This window comes from Platalea leucorodia (genome assembly GCF_965183815.1).
Source record: "Platalea leucorodia genome assembly, chromosome: 4".
NCBI classification, from domain to species: domain Eukaryota; kingdom Metazoa; phylum Chordata; class Aves; order Pelecaniformes; family Threskiornithidae; genus Platalea; species Platalea leucorodia.
Window position 1 is genome coordinate 67,684,952 of NC_138826.1, and position 19,195 is coordinate 67,704,146.

Here is a 19,195-nt window from a genome sequence, read left to right on the forward strand (position 1 = left end):
CAGGGCGGCCCGGCGCGGACTACAGCACCCATCGTGCCCCGCGGCACCGCGGCCCGCAGGCCCCGCCGCGCCCCGCCGTGCCGCCTCGCTTGGCATGCTGGGAGCTGTAGTCCCCTCGCCGCGTTCTCCTGCCGGCGGGACTGGGCGGTAGGGCAGCCAATAGGAGGGCTCGGGGGTGCACGCGGCAGCCGCCTCCAACCAATAGCGCGCGAGCGCTGCCTGCCAATCCGGGCGGTTTCCAAGGGGAGCGTTGCGTCACGTCGCGTCAGGGGGGCGCGGGGTAGGAGGTCAGGGCGCGGCGGGGCGGCGGCCGCTGCCGGCGGAGCGGAGCGGAGCGGGGCAGGGCAGGCGGCGGTCGGCGGGCAGCGGGCATGGAGCTGGGCGCGGTGCTGGAGGCCGTGGAGGGGCGCGGGGGCGCCGAGGCCGTGGAGCGGGTCCTGGCGCGGTACAACGAGGAGGTAACGGGCCGTTGGGGAGGGCGGGCGTCCTCCCTCTCCCCCCGCGGGGCCAGCCGGCCCCTCCGCCCCCCGCGCCGGGGCCGCCGCCCCGCCCCGCTCTCGGCAGCGCCGCCGGCACCGGGCCGCGGGGGTCCCGCTCCCCCGGCCTGCCGGAGCTCCGGCCGCTGCCCCCCGGGCTCGGCTCCGCGGCCGGTCCCCTGCCGCCACCGCTTCTGCTGCCCTTCCCTCAGCTGGCGGCGCCGGGGCGGCCTGCCCCGTGTGGCCGGCCCGCGCCCCCTGCGCTTCCCGTGTGCTCTGCGGCCGCAGGCTGTGCGGGGCACCGCGGCAGCACCGGGGGGGTGAGGGCGGGCAGCGCCTGGGGGAAAGCAGGCTTTCCCGGGAGCACGAAGCCGGCGGTATGGCGGGCAGGTCAAGCCCGTTGCCAGGCTTGGCCCCCCGTGCCCTCTGCCTTGCCTCTGCTTTGCGAGCCTGACGTGTAGCATAGCGGGTTGTCGGTGATCAAGCTGTAAAAAGAGCTATTCCGCAGCGTAAGTTTGCCTCAAAACTCTCTTAACCTGCCTGTGCCTCTTGGAAGAAGCTGGACAGAATAACGCTGAAGCCTCTTGGATAACAGCAGCGTGTACCTGCCCACCCGCCCAAGGCGCTGCCCTTTGCGGGCAGTCCTTGGTCGCCAGGTCCAGCTGGCCTGGGGGAGAGAGGGGCCTTTGCACCGCTTCGGTGGGGACCCTTTCAGCGTGCAGAGGAGTAGCTGGCGTGTGTAAAATGGGCGGCCAAACCTCACTTGATTTTTCTGTGTTTCTGGCCAAGCAAAAGGAAAAGGGGAGACAGCTAAAAGCAGGTTGAGTTTTAATGCTGATGAGTATTAAACAGTACCTAGTGTCTACTGCCGTTACAGTGTGATATGTGTATGCTAAGTCAACAAGTGAAGGGATTTTCTGGTGATGTTGGGAAGTAGAATCTGGAGTGAAGCTAGATGTTAAGTGGATTTTCCCACCCCTCCTCTGATAGGGACATTTTGACACCTAGATTTCAGTAAAGCAGTATAATCCATTTCTAAAGATCACATCTCAGCCCATCAGGTGTCTGTACTTTGCGTAGACACTTTTGTGACCGGCACACGAGTCCCTGAAGCTGGTACTGACTCGGCGTTTGGCTTTGGATGTAATTCAAATGCAGTTGTGTTGAACTCTGTGTCTGCTGAAATTTAGGGATCTGTTACAGGAACGAACATGCAGGTTTTTAGTTAAAGATTCCTAGCCCTGTGATTAGGGAAGAAGCCAAATGAGTGTGGATTGATGTACAGTTATTCTTCAGCCTTCAAGGGTTGGCTTGAAGTTTGCTGTCTCATGTGCAATATGTTTTAAGTCTAACAATGGCAATAACTGACATCTTCACTCAAACTTGAGCTTCTAGAAGAAGCTTGAGCAACAGTCTTGACGTAGGCTGCCTTTGTGCACGTGAAATTCAAATGTAGAGATTTATGCAGTTGCACAACACTTTCTCTGAAGGATTGGTAGGTCTAGAGTTCATTAGACACATCTAACTTTTAACTCACTGACCTTTAAGGTACAGAGGAAGGATTCTGACTGCAGGAACCTTTTATCTTCTGTCTTTACTCTTGAAAATGACCCTTTGTTAAATGCGTTCAGTCAAAAAGTGCACACAAACATCGTTTCTTAATTTTGCTGTACTGGATTTTATGCCTTCTCAGCAGCTTCCTCAGATGAATTATTTAGGCATAAGTTGACTTCTCAAGGACAGAGTGAGAGCTGGTGTGGTTTCTCTTCTGGCGTTTCAAGTCTTTGAGTGAAGTCTTCGAGTTACGTGTGTAGCTAAATAATTCTTTTGAAGTGGGATAGGAATCTTTTAGTACTGTCTCAATATGACATTTCTCTTACTGTGTTTCTTGTTAAGAAGTTTGCCTTAATATTTCCTTACATCTCTCTCTCTGTGCAAAGTGTTACTCGCTCAGATATGTTGCCTGTGGGCCAGAAAAGACTGGGCATGGTACTTCAGGTTCCAGATCGTTACCCGTGCCTCTTCTGGGCTTTAGGTTTCTTCAGATTTGTTATTTGGAAAAAACTAAATATGCTTTAATTGAAGAGAAAGGATGGATTAAGTGTAGTTCTAAGGTGCAGGTAGCTATAGAATAACTATAATGAGAGAAATTAATAGGTCTGTTCTTGCTACTCTATGCTGTCCCGTTTGCAATGATTATTCCAAATCTCTGTTCCTCCAGTGCTTATACTGCTTACTGTCCCTACAGTTCTTTTGTAAATTTCCAAAAATGTTCATGTGCAAATGCAAAGATTGCCTTCTCTTGGTTAATTGCTCATCAGTTAATGTTCACCTGCTTTTGGCTGGCATCTTGCTGAAGTTGTGTTGTTCAATAGTGTTATTGGGAGCCCTGCAAGAGAAAGGAAAGGAATTCTTTCCCTACCATCCTCAAGGATCTAACTGATATTGGTAACCCTTGATGGTAGGGTAGATGTCCAAGACCTTTCTGTGTAATTGTGAGCTTGTGTCATGTAAGGTAAGAGGGCCACTAACGTGCTATGGAGGGTCACTTATTTTTCAGTCACTTGCATCATGTAGCAAGTTGTATATTAGAAATAATAGAAATGGAGATTATTATTTTTTTAGAAGGTGTTCATTATGCTTAATCATTTAGCTTGGAAGTTTTAAAATGTCATTAGAATACCTCTTTGGTATTACTGTTTTCTTTGACTGGCAGAATAAACTTTGTGTCGTATGAGTAATATTTCACCAATAACATGCTTCAGGATACTAACATAGAACTAGACTCAGTTACTATTTGAAGTGTTTAACAGGAAATAAGTACTCATTGTTAGACACAAGACGATAGCTAATGGTTTTCACCTTGTGAAGTGCCATGTGTGAGGTTGCTAACTGGCATCAGAAACACAGCCCATGGGTCAAGGCTTTCTCTGCACCAGTAGTGAGGTAATGGTGAAATCATTAGTTGGAGCCACTTACTGAAGCTCTTGCTGTTGGGTAGAATGGGAAAGGACATGAATTGACATGGTTATGGCCTCATTATCTGAGGCTGCTTTCAACCAGACTCCTAAAGTTTTATAACAGTTTTGCAGGTATTACGTACTTGGCAGCTGATGTTCATGTAACATGCAAACTCTTCTCTTCTCTTGCAGAATCGGGCCATTTTCAGATTTGATCCAGCAGATGAAGACAAAAGAAAGGTAAGTAAAATAGGCTATTGAGCTGCATACCTGCTCTGGTTCAAAGTATAACAAAGGAAGAGCAGTCTCTTAACTTATCTGTTATTGTGAACAGGTGCAATTAGTGATTATAAAGTTCTGTTTTCAATTTTGTTTCTTTAGTGCAAGAGACATGACAAGTACCGATTTTCCCTTTTTTCTGAAAAAGAAAAACAAATCTGCCTAACAAAAAGCCCTGTCTTGAATAAAAGTAGTAACAGAAAAGCCTATAAATAATGTTGTTGGGTACAGATTTGGGGTGGGGGAATAAAGATACTCTTCTTCCGGATCTGGGATAAATATTTTGCAGTGCATTTTTGCTTTTTTTCCTCCTCTCAGCAGATAGCAATTTCTTGTCTATGTTAGATACTTAGAGAATATTAGAGATTAAGATGAAGGGACAAGTACAGAAGCAAGCTATGGAGCTGTAAGGGAGACAAAGCTACAGAAGCCTGTTAATCCAAAGGTAGCTGTAGTCGGAATGTGTACTGTGCAGGCCAGGTTCCAAAGATGGGAAATGTTTGTGTGTTATAGCATGAAGCTGTACAGGTGTCAGGGCTTAACAGGTCCCTTGAGACCCATCCACAGCCTCGCATTTAAAGCTTGGGCTGCCCTTGATTTTTATTTTTTTTCTGTTATTTTTATGGCATAATATGGAACGAGAAGACCCTTCCTTTCTTTTCTCTAATTAGTTTTTGGGCTGATTTGCATATTTATTCAGAAATTATTCATTAGTGAATGAGGCTGCATGTTTCCTCTATTTCTGAAATAAACTCAAAGCTTGAAATCAGAATTGCAACGTTCCTGCAAGGATAGTTTGTCTCATATTGGACACACATCAGTTCATTCCATGATTTTGTGCAAAATCTAAATATTTTCAGGTCTTAAGTCTTTTTCTGGTAGAAACAGGTGGGACAAGACTCTCTGTCCTTTGCATTTACAAAACCATCAGTTATGTGTATGGTAAACTTAAGTGACAGTTGTTTATTACACAGGTGACTTGAAGACCTCTTAGCTTGACTTCACTTTTGTGTGCAAGTATGCAGTTCAGCACAAAAGTCACAGTGCGAGTTACATAAAACTTGTGGTATATATTGCTGTTGTCTCTCATAAATCAAAGCAAAATAAAACCAGGAATGTGGCCTAGAAGCCTTCCCCAGTCTTCCTTTAGAATAGGTTTGTTTCACAGTCCTGGGAGCTCTCTGAAAACATCTTTCCCTGCTTTGCTTTTTATATCTTACAGAACAGCTGTTACAGACTTCGTGAGATTCTTTCACCCTCTCCTCCCCAGCTGATATATGTAGCTTTCTTGACTGGAATTTAGATATATGTTAAATGCAGAGTTATAACAGGATTTTTATGGGAAATACCTTTAATTTATTATAGGATATGGAAATGTGAAGCAGTGTTTAAAGCTGTAGTTGAGCAATAGCCAGTATGACAAACACTTAAGTATGTTCTATAGTTTTGTGAGCTGAATGTTTTAGAGGTGTACATACAGTTGAATAATGTTTTATTCAATGTTTTAAGCCTGTTGCTGTAGTTGGTTGTGTCTTCTGTCTTGCTAAGAAGTATTCTGAAAGTCCTTGATAGAATTATTACTTAATTGGTTAAGTTCTTGACACATTTTCTGGGCAAATTATTGTTCTTTCTGTGACATTAACTTAAAGCTGAACAAAGCTCATCAAGGAGTGTTTAGGACAGTAAGCAGACTTAACAATTCTGCTTAACAATTTTTTATTCTAAAAAAAAAAAAAACTTAAAATTTTTAAAAATTGCATTTCATAGCATTACTTCCTTACTGGAAAATATGTTAATCATATGTGATGAGAGTTACTTTTTATAAAGGCAGCTTTTGTGTGCACATACTTGATAATCAAAAGCTGTGGGGTGTTTTTGTTCCTGAATCTGCCCTCATGGTTCTTGGGAAGTAGATAAGAAAAACACACCTCTGAACAGATGCCACTGAAAATTCTACGGTCCTAAAGCTTCAAAAGACCTACATACAATTATTAAATATTTGGCTTTATCTATAGCTTTACTCGAAGCTGACGTTCAGTAATGTGGTGACAGGACTATGTGTGTCCTTTTTAATCTATATAGTTGCTCAATATCCTTAGCGTCTGTAAAACATTCAACGTTCTCCTTTTGTCCTTCAGTTAAGGTAAAAATAAAAATGCTTTAAATTGAAAGGTAGAATGGTACCATGCCCTTACTAAGAGCAAACTACTGAAATTATCACCAAAATTAATGGGGGTTGCTCAAAGACTTCATGGTGTAGCCTCATGGTAATATAGAAACAAGTTCCCTTTTTTGTTTAGTAATACCAAAATACACTTGAGTTGACAGGGTGTGCATTTCTGCTGCTACTAGCTTAGAATGATTGCAATGAGAGTTCAGACAAACGGTCATGATCCTTAATGAAGTCATGTAGTAGACTTGAAGTTCAGATATGGGGGCAAATACAGAGGGACTTCAGGATTTTTTCTTTGGTTTCTGGTGGTATTGGAAATTTGCCACATAACCCGATGAATGCAATACACACTTCTTACCAGTCTCTTGCTGCATATTGGGTTTGTTCATGCCTAGGAGTAAATTTTCATTTAGTTATTTACTCCGGCAAGCCTCACAGACTTTGTTGTCAGTCATTCATGTCTATGCAAGAGTGCAGGTAAAAGATCAACAGTAGCAATGCAAGTTTTTTCTCTGCCTCACCACACTGCTTCAGCCATGAACCTTAGAATTACAGCAAGGTTGTGTCTGTAGTGTAGTTGTATTGTAACGCAGGTGTAACTGAGCTTTACAGTTTTCTAGGTTGGATACTGTTAGGGAGAGGGCAACCCGTATACAACAGTGACATGCTGTAATATATGAAAGACAGAAAGGTCAAAACTATGGCTTGACTATAGAAGCTGGGTAAATTGGACAGCAAAAGTTGTTCTGCTGTAATATGGCTGTCAAATCATGATGCTTTAGGCTGTAAACTAGCTGAATCAGCAGTGAGTTTGTAATGCTGAACTCCAGGAGGAAAGTAGGTTGTGTCCTCTAGAAGGCAGGAGGAGAGGTAATGCTATCAAGCTTGTCTATCTGGACATAGCCACAGGACTTTCATACATCACAGGATGATAAAAAACACAAGATTGTAATGCGAGCTGTTACTTGTCCTGGTTGTTCTGTTTAATGATGTATGTGTCTGCATTGGCCTATGGCCTATGTGTTGGGTGCTATGGATATAAATCAGTTGGCAACCTATGTTGTACTGTAAGATCTACTCAGATACAGGCAGATCAAGGTGCCATTCCTTCTTTACTTGTTACATACTAATAAAAAATAGAAATTTCTGAAAGCCGCTTTTCAGTTTGTGTGTGTAAACAGGAGAGAATTTGCCAACCAGAGGTAAATGTGTACTGGAATAGCAGCCGGAATTAAGGTGGCGTGGTTGCTTCAGAGGAGCTTAACCAGCTCGTAGAAATCTAAACTATTTGTCTCAACTAGCCAAGAAGTTCTTGACAGTGTTTTGCTGGAAAAGGTTGAGTCTTCAGAACGGCAACACTTCACAGCAGCGTGGCATGGTTGACACAAACAGTTGGTTCTTTAGGTCTGTGCTGGAATCAACTCCAGAAAACGAGTATCTGGTAACTTGACTGGGCAGTCACCTTGGAGAGAGGTGTCAGGCAGAGTGTCTCCCTCTCCATGTGGCACAGCGGGCACTTCCGCTCAAGCCTCGCGCGTCCTAATACAAAACAAAGTTGTTGTGTTTTTTTTTTTTTTTTTTTAGAACCACATTCTCTTCATTTAATAGCTTTGTTCTCCATTATTTATACCTTGATGGGTCCAAATCCTGCTTCTGAAGTAGCACCACATTTGTCCTGTTTACAGACTTAAAATGGTAAGAAAATCACAGCACTGTTTGTGTCCTAGAAACCTCTGTCAGTACTGATTCCCTAGGTAGCCATGGCATTCCACAGCTGGAAGGAGCTACAGCACCGTTTGCCTAGGTGATATAACAGAAAAAGTAAATCTGTCCAAGACAGCAAGTAAGACTGACTTTTTAAATTGGATGAAGATGCTGAGTTTGGGGGAGGAAAGGAGAAAACAGGAAGCAGCAGCCAAATGTAAGAATATTACTCATGAGCCATATTCTTACCTGAAATGGTAGGGTCTTCATGATTGACATATTTCCTCTTCAACTCCTTATGTTTTGTCTGTTTCACCTCTTGTAGTACTTACAACATCTGATTTCTACTGTACTGGCTCTGGCTTACTGTGTTGGGTCAGTCCTGTAATATAAATCTTTAAAGTTTGAGATCAGTCTTCTTGATTTATTGTTCAGGTTCAATTTGAACATAATCAGTCTAAAATTCAAGGCCTCCTTTAGCGGGAAGATAATCACCGAAACAATCTTTTCCCCTGCATTGCTGAATGTTTTAAAGGTGTTGAAATAGATGGTGGTAAATCATATCAAATGTATTGTGGGACTTTCTCTCCTAATTAAATTAATGCTGTGGGGAGATTCCTTAAGGCTGTGGACTGTACCATATTTGAACTTTGGAAGGATGGAAGCAGTGAAGTATGTTGATGGAGCAGGATGCTGTCATGCTCTAAATCTCGGAAGAACCTCGTTATTAGATAGTGCTGGTGACACTGTGACACTTCTGGGAGGTCTGAAGGTTCCTGCAGCCACAAAGGCACAAAACTTTTCTCCTCCCACTAACTTCGTTGCAAGCTTTTAAAGTCTGTTAGTGAGTGTCCTATAAAAATATTAAGCTCAAGCGCTCCTGTGGGCGCACTGTGTGGTATCTTAGTATTAATTGTTGTTATTGTTCTGACTTTACTGAAACCCCTTAAGGGACTACCAGTCTGTAAGAGAAGAAAAGTTACTAAGTATCCTTCATTAATACTAAGCGTTTGTTCTAATTCCCTCTGGTCCTGCCCACTTCCATCCAGCATTTTTCAGCTTTTACATCTCTTCAGAGATGTAAAAAAACAACAAAAAAAGCAACTTAACTGGTTTATGTCAAGCCAGTGAAACCCACCTCTCCTTTTAAAACCCTTTCACCACTGGGTTACAGAGGTTATAAAGGGTTCTCTCTCTCCCTGTTCAGTGGGGAGGGCAAGGAGGGCTGCTGAGAGTGCAGCTATGCAGAATTTCACATTTCTGTGACTCTGAACCTGTTGGGCAACTACAGTTCCCTGTGAACTTTGTGTTCGGCACCACAGTTGATTTCATTAACCATTCTCACCACTGAACAGCTGCAGAACTAGGTTGAATTAAATTAGGAACGTACTTCTCTTGAACCCCTAGAGATAATTTAATTAAAATTGAAATTTGAAAATGATGAAAAACATGGGTCAGAAGACAAAGTGAACTAGAGACACTTAAGCCAGTGCAGGAGAAAGAAAGTATGACCTGGTACCACTTATGATGTTCCCATTCTCCTAAATAAATGATGTGCTCTGGCACATAATACTGGAGGAGGCCAAAGACATGGCGGTTTCTGGTTCACCCATGCTACAAGAGTGAGCAAGCACTCACTGTTAGGTCTGTGACTTTTCTTTCCCAGCTATTAAAGAAGAGTGAGGAGGAGTTATTTGATTTTTGTGGGCTGTTCTTTAAAAAGCTTGATTTTTGTTTAAGTTAAGCCTAACCAGTGTAGTAAGAATTTCATAAGTCTGACATATTCATATTGCTCATTGCTGTTCCATCAAGATGGATGTATTTATGCCTTGAAATATACAAAGAAGTCTTAACAACATTGATCCTGAGAAATGAGTGAAGGTGATACAAAACTAAGCACACGTCTTGTGTTCTGCTGTTGCAGAATTTCTGTTCTTGATGGACTTTTCTGGCAATTTTGTTACTAATATGCTCTATCACCGAGGAAAGTGCAAAATGGGAGCAACATGTATTTCCAAGTCAATTTGACAACGGGTTGTTTTTCTTTTTCCCTTGTTTAAATTTAAACTTGATTGCTAAGAAGCGTGCCTCTCCTGGTACTTACAGCATTCATGGCATAATTCAAAAATAAAGGTGCAGGAAAGAAGAGATAAAGTATGCACTCTTTCTGTAATGTTTAGCAGAACTTTTGTTGTTCACTTTTGAATTGCAGCTTCTTTAGCACTGAATAATCTGTGTCTAAATTAAATGCTATATTCACTAAAGCAGTGGTGTTTGCTTGGTTTTGAATACTTGCAGAATGGAGACTATATTCTCGTGTTCCTGTTGTAATCTGAAGGCCAGTATAAGTAAAGAGAATTATTTGCCAAAGAGGAAGAAGCAAATAAAGGGAAATTGTCTCCTTTTCTCACCAAGACATTTATTACTCTGGTATTGAGAAGCTACAGTAAATTCAGCTGACATAATGTAGCCAAAGTTTAGTGGTCTGTGAATTGAAAAAAGTGAATATAGGTCAAGTGTTCTTTCTAAACATCTTCAAACAGAGGAGGTGGAAAAGGACCTCACATGCAGGCACCCCAGGACCAAAGAGCAAGATCATGAAGTACCATATTTTTCACAAGCACCTAGCATCCGCAGCTGAGGTTGAGCCCGGAAAATATAAGCACCTCCTAATAAGCACTTACAGTGCTTCCCTTTCCTCTCCTCTACCTTCCCTCCCCCCAATTTAATTAGCCTGTAAACAAAGACAGCAAAAGAAACTGGAAGTAAAGAGATGATACCTTTTTGCCCCAAGCCACACAGTAGGTCTGTGGCTGAGCAAGGAAGAAAATGCAGGTCTCTTGTATCTCAGGATATTGCTTTTACTGTAGGACCATGTTGCTTCTCAGCATCAAGTGTTTATGCTATCAGGATAAAGGACCAAAATGGATTAATATTTTACTCATCAAGACAAGATGACAAATTGGTGTTTCTGGGATTTCTGTTTTAACACAGTAAAATTTTGAAATGTTTTACTGTTACTCACACTACAGCATAGACAAAAGGAATAGTGTGTATTGCTCTGTCTTAACCTTACTATTAGCACGAAAGCTGAGAATTCTTGAATTTTAAATAAATGAATGTATTTTACAATTTAAAAAAAGTTTTAAAAGACTAGAAACTGCCTTGATTCTGTGGAAAAGTATATGAAAAACACTTCCTACTGTAGCACAAATGATGAAAGTCTAACTCCCTTCTGAATGTTGAAAGGGTAGAACTGAAAAAAATAAATCTTAAATTCATACAGTATTTTAGGAGATAGCAGTAAAACCCTGAAACTAGGACAATCATCATATATTTTGTGAAAGGGGAGGTACCTTACTGTCTGAATTCTTTCACTTGCTTTCATTTCCAACCAAATAAATAATATCTGCGCCCCTTAGTTTATGCCATGTTAATGGCCTACAGGGCAGTAGAAAAAGCACTACCTAAAGAAAATGAAAAGGGTAATAGTGCTTTTGTGGTCACGTCCTTTCCTGTTTCTCTTCTCTCTGTGCATCACTACCCTCACACCGTCAAGGAGAAAGCAGAACATGTGCTGTATGGCATTTGGTTTTAGTTGTCTCCAAGGCAGTTTCCTAATAGGAGGAATTTTGTTTCCTTGCTTCAAAACTTTCCATGGATGACTCTTAAACTATAGTCAGATGGTCTGTTTTTCCCTAAGCAACTATTGGCATCTGAGATCATCCAGCAGTGGTTCACTGTCACGGATTTCAGCAGTATTGTAAGTGGCGGTTTTGTAACTGAATGCTGGTTCCTTTAAAATCACTCTTGATGGCTCACCGGGGCCTAAGTCCAGGGAGCTTTGTCAGCAGTTCCTACGTTTTTTTCACTTATGTGAGTCTTACGTCTTAAAAAAAATTGTATTTTGCTGTAATGGCTAGGAAGCTTAGTAACCTCTTCTTAAGTGTGTGATGGCTTAGTTGTTAATATAGTATGCATAAGACTGTATAACTAGTGCTTTTAAAAATAAGTTCTAGCCTTACTTATATTGTGAAGTCTTTTACGCAGCCAAGGCGTCACGAACATGTAGGAAGTGAAGCACCTTACAAGCACACCAATGGTTTGGTTTTTTTAAGTTGTAAGTAGGTTACTAAATCTCAAAACCCCCCCCCCCCCTTGTGTTCTATTTAGTATCTATCTGTAGTACAGCCATTCAGAGTTAAGAATATTCTGTTCCTGCATTTCACTAAGATTTGAAGCCATGAGATAATGGAGATAATGTTTCTTATAATCTTTAATTAAATTGCAAGGATAGTCTTCAAATGTATGGAGGGAGGGTTAGTCTTCCACCTCCCATGGCAAGTCAGTGGGAGTTTGGTGCCCTTTGGGATCTCCCCTGCAGTGCTTTTGACATTTTGCCGTGGCGCTTCCATAGCAGCAGGTGGGTGCAACTTATGGGAAAAAAAAAAAAAAATCAGTCTGAATTTGGGAGGATTGGTCTCTTTGTAGTCAAATGAGTGTTCAGGTTTTTATCTGACTGAGATTAAAGACCAGAGCGCCAGATGCAAGAGGTGTATAGGCTCTGCTGCTAACAAAAATGAGTGGAAGCTCCCCTTAATTTCAGTGGATATTGATCGTGAAGCGATTCTTGGTATTTAAAGCCCTAGAAGAAACCTTCAGCACTGTTAATGAAAAATCAGATATGTTTTTGTGTTGCATTTATCTACTGATAAGGCAGTCTGTCTGGCCCAGTATGACTGAAGTGTTCATTCAGCATCTTGGTTTGGGGAAGGCTGGTAACTTGGCTTCTTGTGTTGCTAGTATGGTACTGCTACACAGTTCCTGAAGAGAGGGAGGGTCCCGTTGGTGAACCAGCCGTTGAATTTGGGTAAATTATTACAGACCACCTTGTAGCAGTTGATGTCAATGAGGAAGACTGTAACTGCTAAGTCTAATAGAAATGTGATTAAACAGGGAACAGAATAAACTGGCCTTTCCCTGGTGCTCTCTGAACTGTCCATTCAGTTCTGTGTTACTCCTCAAAACCAGATTTCATGACTGTTGCTTCAGCTTGCAAAGAAAAGTTAACGTATGGAAAACTCTCTTAAAAATAGAAGCAAAATTCTTGTAAGCTGTGACCAGCTAATTTGACTGTGGATCTAGACTGGTCATTTTTTGTTTCCTAGGCATTTATTAAAAAACACTTCAAAGATGCCACCTTCAGAAACATTTAGTGCAGGTCTAGCATACTGTGCTCAAGTCAGGGGGTTGTACAGATCTGTGGGAGCAGCGTTAAGTTAATGTTGAAGAACTCTGAAAACTCTGTACTTGAGTATCTTTTTCCAGGTACTTGTCTATGAAATTCCCATGGTAAGTACCTATATGCCTATACAGGTGGTCAAATGTGGGTTTTATCCTGTTGCAGTGTCTATAATATTCTGATGAAGATCTCTCATGTTGCCTGTATGATAGTAAGAGGTGGAGCTCGCTCCTTGTTTCAGACTCTTACTGGATTAATCTAGTCAGGGCTGTGGAGATGTAGACAAGGTCTTGGTTGCCTGGGTGGTGCTTTTGGGTGGGCTTCACCCCAGGACAAGCATACTAGAAATTATATTGTGAGTTCCTACTGTCTGCTTTGTTTACAGATTGTCTTTTAACATTGTTGAAGACTTGTGTTGTTTCCTCCCTTATTCTTCTGGAGTGTCTGTTCTAGATTTGCTTTAGACTTAACTTTTTTTTGTTTCATTATTTTGGCTTTAATTGTAAGTGATCACAGTAACAAAACTCACTTGGATGTCCCAAGTGGAACTTCTGTTTTGAACTCTGGGTCAGGGTGATGGGCTGCTGTGCTCCCCACCTTTTTGTTGTCGTGGTGGTGAAACGTGCAATTCCAGACACCGTTCCCCAGGAACTATTTTTTACTTTACTAGTGTTTCTATACTTTCTTTTTAATCACTTTCTTATTGACATATACTACCTGAGACCACAATATGAATTTCAGGTCCTAAGCAGACTAGGGCTATTCAACTCAGTTGCTACTCTGGCTTCTTTGGTAGTTTATTTGTGTCTTCCGTAATTCTGTTACTTCTGTAATTCAGATGTTACTGTGCTGAGCTGCAGATTCTTGGAGTGTTGTATTTTCTCATGCTGCATTTATATGATTAATGTTTACCCCTGCAATCATGTTGGTATAAAGTATCAGTGAAGTATTTCGACTTCAGGAGCAACGTGTTGACAAAGCAGCAGTTTTGCTGGTTTGGTAAAACTGCTACAGCCTAAGTCTTCCAATAAAACTGCATTATGTTTCTATGTCAGAGGTAACATTTCTAAGGATCTTACTTAAGATGGGAGAAGTCCGTAGATCAGGTTGAAGTGGCAACACAAATTATAGCTGTTACCAAACATGGAGTACTAATACTTGTATGTTGAGTGGCAGTTATTTTGGTTTGGTTTCTTTTCTCCCAGCCTCCTGGCTGAAACAACCTCAACTTATAATTTTGCAGGTACTGTCAGTGTGACTGTTCTACTTTGATGTATTTGTAAAACCTTTCACTTCTTGCTAGCCTTGTCACTCTGGCTACTCAAGTTTTTAGTCCTGATACTGAGAAAACTTCGTAACTGGCGATGGTGGATAGCATCTGCCATTTTGGCTTAATGCTTTTGCCAATGTTGGTGTATTTGGACTGTATCCATGAGGAAAGCTGCTTTGGATGATCTTTGGGGGTCTTTTGCAATAGTTTATATTTTGAAGAGCTAATACAGAATACCTAGTTTCTCAAGTCAAGTCAGCTGAAAACTCAAAAGTTACATGGAAGCTTAGCAAAAGTAGTTTCCTATTGCCACCAATATTTTGATGCTTAAACTGTTCCTTTTTTGTTTGTTTGTGTTTGCATAGAAACTGTGTGAGGGAATTCTAAACATCCTTGAAAAAGACACAAAAACTTCATGTCAAGTTGCCTGCCTGGAGGCCCTCCGGATTCTCTCCAGGGACAAGAAGGTTTTAGTGCCTGTAACCACGAAGAGGAACATGCAGATCCTTATGAGGCTAGCAAAGCTGGACACTGTGGAAGATCCTTTGGAGAGAGTGTCTGAATTTCCTGTTATAGTAGAAGCTTTAAAATGCCTCTGTAACATAATTTTTAATAGTGCTGTTGCACAGAAGCTCAGTTTGGAACTGAATCTTGCAGCTATGCTCTGCAATCTTCTGGAAAAATGCAGGGACCAACAGTTCGTTGATGACATTAAATGCTTTGATTTGCGTCTCCTCTTCCTTTTGTCGCTTCTACACACAGATATTAGATCGCAGTTGCGTCAGGAACTACAAGGGGTGCAAGTTTTGACTCAGGCTTTGGAAAGTTCCCTGAGTGTAAGATGGATGGAAGAATATAAAGCAGCAGAAGATCGTGACAGGCCTCCTCTGTCTTTGCAAGAGACAGATTGTGCCATTGAGGCACTAAAGGCTCTTTTTAATGTAACACTTGACAGTTGGAATGTCCACAGCAAGGTAAGGCTCAGCTGAAGTGTTTTTTAAATTGTTTTGTTTAGCCTGCAAGAGCCAGAACCAGCAGGTAGATACACAAGAGGCAGTTGTTGTCCAAGCCCCAGAGCAAGGATTTTAGTACTTAGCTTTGCTACTGTAATTTTCATGGAATATGACTGCATTTTTCAAAATAGCAGCTAAGGCAGACTTGGAATGTTGCATCATAATTTCGCTATATGCAAAATCAGTCTGAGGAAATGTTTCTCTCTGAATTCTAATTGTGTCACGTATTGATGATCTTGGGCTTTCAAGAGATGTTGAGTCTTTAATGCTCATTGCTTTGAATATCAAAATAACTCTTTTGTTCTTGTTACTACTTAGACAAAAAATCTAATCCATACATTTTCTTTGTAATGGGAGAATAGCTTGGATTATATAACGCAAGTTAGAACTGTACGTTTTCAAATAAAAAATGCAAAGAAGGCTATATGATAAGAGTCTTAGATTTCCAAAAGAAAATAAATGCTGTTCACTAATAATTAGGTGGATAGGAAAAAGTTTTTGATGTATCAGATGGCTACATCTCTGGAGATTGTGGACTATAGCAATAGGGTCATAATTAGAGCTGAGAAGTCTCCCTGGTTTTCTTCTGTTTTTCTGGGCACGATGATAAGCACATCAACTCTATTTTTTAACAAATAGCTCTGAAGAAAGAGTGGTACTGTTTTTAATAACTTTATCTCTTATCCTCCAAACACCAGGTTTGGACTTAAATGTGATCTTTTAAGATGAAGTCAAGTACAAGAACCAAATGCACTCTCATTGTTATGTCTTATGAATAACATTTGTTTGTTTCATTATAACCTCAGATCTAATTTTTTTCTTAGACAAATACGCTTCCAATGTGTTCCATCCCTAAATTTATAAACAGAAACGATAAGGGTAACTTTTTTGTTGAATAACATAAGTCTGTGCTACAGTAGTAGAGTTATATAGGGAATCTTTCTTCTTAGTCCACATCATATTGTCTCTAAAACAGTGTTGTTAACTTTTCACTGGGCTTTGTAACTATGCAGCATGTAAAGCTAAGCAGAAGTTTACAGTAGTTAAAACTGACAAATAATTTTTCTCTTTAGTGCATTGGACTAAACAGCAAATACGACATTAATCATAACATTAAGGAATGTAAAACTTGAGAAGCGTCTGAAGCTTACTCTTTGCTTTAATGTCTCAAGGCTACACTGAATAAGAAATCCTGAAATTTAAGATTGGGGGGGGGGATCAGAGAGGCTAATACTTCAAATTTCAAGGAAATATAAAGAAAGTGAGGGCCTTTTCTCTTGTTTATATTCCTGACTTAGACCTTTATTAAAAATATCTTTAACGTTGTCAGAGAAAGTTCTTTATATGGGCAAGTGATTGTTTTGGAGGTAGAAACTTGAGTGGAAAAAAATTACCCAAAGTCAAGCATGTAAGACAGCTATAGGAATGTTTGCTAGGTCAGAGTTTGAGAAGTATCATCCTTGTGATTAAGTTCTTCTGTGTGGAGGAAATAATGTCAGGTGTTAAGCTGGAAAATGAAGCCATATTACATGTTCACCTCTTGAGAAGTAAGCTCTTGAAATCTGGATCTTGAAGTTGGTACGCTCTTACAAAACACTGGGAATACTGAGAGAAGAAAAGCCCAGTTTACCGCAGAAAGGCGGGCGGGAGGTGGCGCGCAGTTGTGGCGTTACCTGATGAGGTTTCGTGTGGCTGCTGTCTGTGGAATGGGGGAGGTTTTGTCCCACAAAACTTTTCCTCCCCAAAGAGCCCAAGCATGCAACTGTCAGGAAAATTTCTTTCAGATTGGAGGAAATTCTGGTGTTAGTAACCTTTTTTTTTTCGATGAGAGTTTAAGATATTCTGGGGCAGGAGAAGCTTATTTTGTGTTTTGAGATAAAGCTTATGTAGTAACTCTTTACTAGAAGTTCCTAAAAGCAAGGAACCTTTAACATAAAGAGCACTTTAGTAGTTGTAAACTGTTTGCCAGATGTGTTAGGTGACGTTCTGCTTAGCAAGTAACCCTGTGGAAATATTAATGATCTGTAAGAAGAGTAAACAGCATGTTAATTAAGTGGGCTGAAGATGCAGGATTTGAAGAGAATACAAACAGTAGATGGGATGGAAAATAAAAGGAGAGCAGAGTCATCAGGTATGTGGGTAGAAAACTAAATGAGATCCATCCTAAGGGGGAGAGAACCATTTGAAACACCAGTATTTAATGACTGGAGATGGTTTCGAAGTAGCAAAGCCAGACAAGAGCCACAGGTCATGCAGTTGGCAGATTTGGATGCTGATGTTCCAAAAGGTGCATTGGGACGTCTTGTGCCAGGTCAAACACACCAGAACATATGATGGATGCCAAGAAGAGCTAATGAAAAAGGATGAGGATGATGATACACACGGTTAAATGATTGCAGTTACCGGTGTACTTTTGTGTGGCTGCTGTCTGGTGGGAGATTGGAAGGGGGAATTGCTTGGAGAGAGCAAAAGTAGGGCAAATAAGGTTGCTGAGAGTAGAGAAGTTATTAACGAAGTGGAGAAAAGGTGTCAAGGGAACAGAAGCAAGGGAATTAGAAAAAGAAACAGACTGGGTGGGGGAATGAAACTGTTGGCAGCAAAAGGTCTAAATGAGGAGGAGGCAAATTAAATGAAGAACATATGTAATCTAAATGGATAAAGAGGCGGCTGGCTGTAAATACAGGGAGGAAGATAGTAGTGGTATATTAGGAATAGTGGTGTGGAATTGAGCAAATGCTTGTAACGGGGTTTTCTGGTAGTGAAGGTTCATTTAACTGGAAAAAAGTCCCCAGCGACTTTTACAAGGCCCAGTTAAAAGGCCAGCATATGACAGTTACGTTGCATTAAGCATTCAGTGAACTCTAAGGTACAGTCCTTTTATTGATAGGGATGGATGTTATGATCTAATAGGTATTTTCCATCTTTAATTTTTATTATTCTAGTGACCTGAAACCCCCACTTGCAATCTTCAAAATGAAAAAATATCTTCATAATTTATATTTATATAGACTGAATCTCATCAATTTCGTTACATGGCTGCCATCCTTCGACACTGCTTATTAACCACGGGCCCTACTGAAGACAAAACTGAAGAGTTGCACAGGTTGGTAGAATTGCAGAACCAATCTATTTTAAAAGGTTATTTATTTTAAAAAAATAGGAAAAAAAATTGCTTTGCCTAAAATCTAAAGTGGAAATCTGAGAGACAATGAAAACTAATAATTTTGAGTAAAATATTATTAGTCTTTTTGATGAAAGCTGTTTGCCTGAAATATTGTTTAAGCATGTCCGCTATTCCAGAGAGAAAGTGGCTGGCAAGATTGTTATTTTTCATCAATAATAATGAAGCTGACCTTTTTGAAATCTTTTTGTGTGTGTGTATGTAACTGAGGACGAAAATACATATGGAAGTTCTAAGGGTAGTGCAAATTGAAGTGGAATGCAACTTCTGTTGTTTTGCACAGAAGCTGGTGGAAAAACTGCATTTTGAGATTTTTGTATGTAACTTTTGCAATTCTGATGGTTTGGGATGGAAATAACAAGTTGGTATTTTATCTCCAATAGTTCTAGGTTGCTTTATTGAAAGTACAAATATCAGTTCCCTGGTAATAATCTTTTTTTTTTTTTTTTTTTCAAAGATGAGTGAATCATCTTGCAATTTTAGGTGTGTTTGGTTTTTTTCCTCGGTCCTGCACCCAGCGGTTTGTTATGTATTTGCAGCCAATAATTCGATCAAAATTCGGAGTATTTTTTAGTGAGGTGGTGGTTCTCTGTTCAGCGTTACTGGTTTTTTTTTGGTTTGTTTTTTTTTTTTTTTCCATGACAGCCTTATTTTTATCCAAGTAGGTCAGCTGTTCACAGGGCCTGACAGTATGGTAGCTTCAAACACTATCCCATGTTATCTCTCGGCAATGAAAGTTAGTGTTGCCATTTTCTTCTTCAGAGATGTCCGTGTATCTAAGTGTAGAATCTTTTGACGATCTACTGAACCAGCAGTCTCCAGGAAGAAGGATATAGCTTTTCACACCCAGCAATCTTGAAAGTGTTAAATGAACTTGATTAAAATCTTGGAAAGCTC

The 19,195-nt window shown here is 40.8% G+C and overlaps 1 protein-coding gene across 1 annotated transcript in view; it reads left to right on the forward strand.

Moving 5' to 3' along the window:
* Nucleotides 1-345: 345 nt before the first annotated feature.
* Nucleotides 346-19,195, forward strand: part of RIC8B (RIC8 guanine nucleotide exchange factor B) — a 37,460-nt gene continuing 18,610 nt past the window's right edge. Inside the window, exons 1-4 of the mRNA XM_082308936.1 lie at nt 346-458; nt 3,629-3,676; nt 14,470-15,078; nt 18,126-18,220. Of these exons, the coding sequence (XP_082165062.1) occupies nt 372-458; nt 3,629-3,676; nt 14,470-15,078; nt 18,126-18,220 (839 nt within the window). The 5' untranslated portion in view covers nt 346-371. The remainder of the gene's footprint in view (nt 459-3,628; nt 3,677-14,469; nt 15,079-18,125; nt 18,221-19,195) is intronic.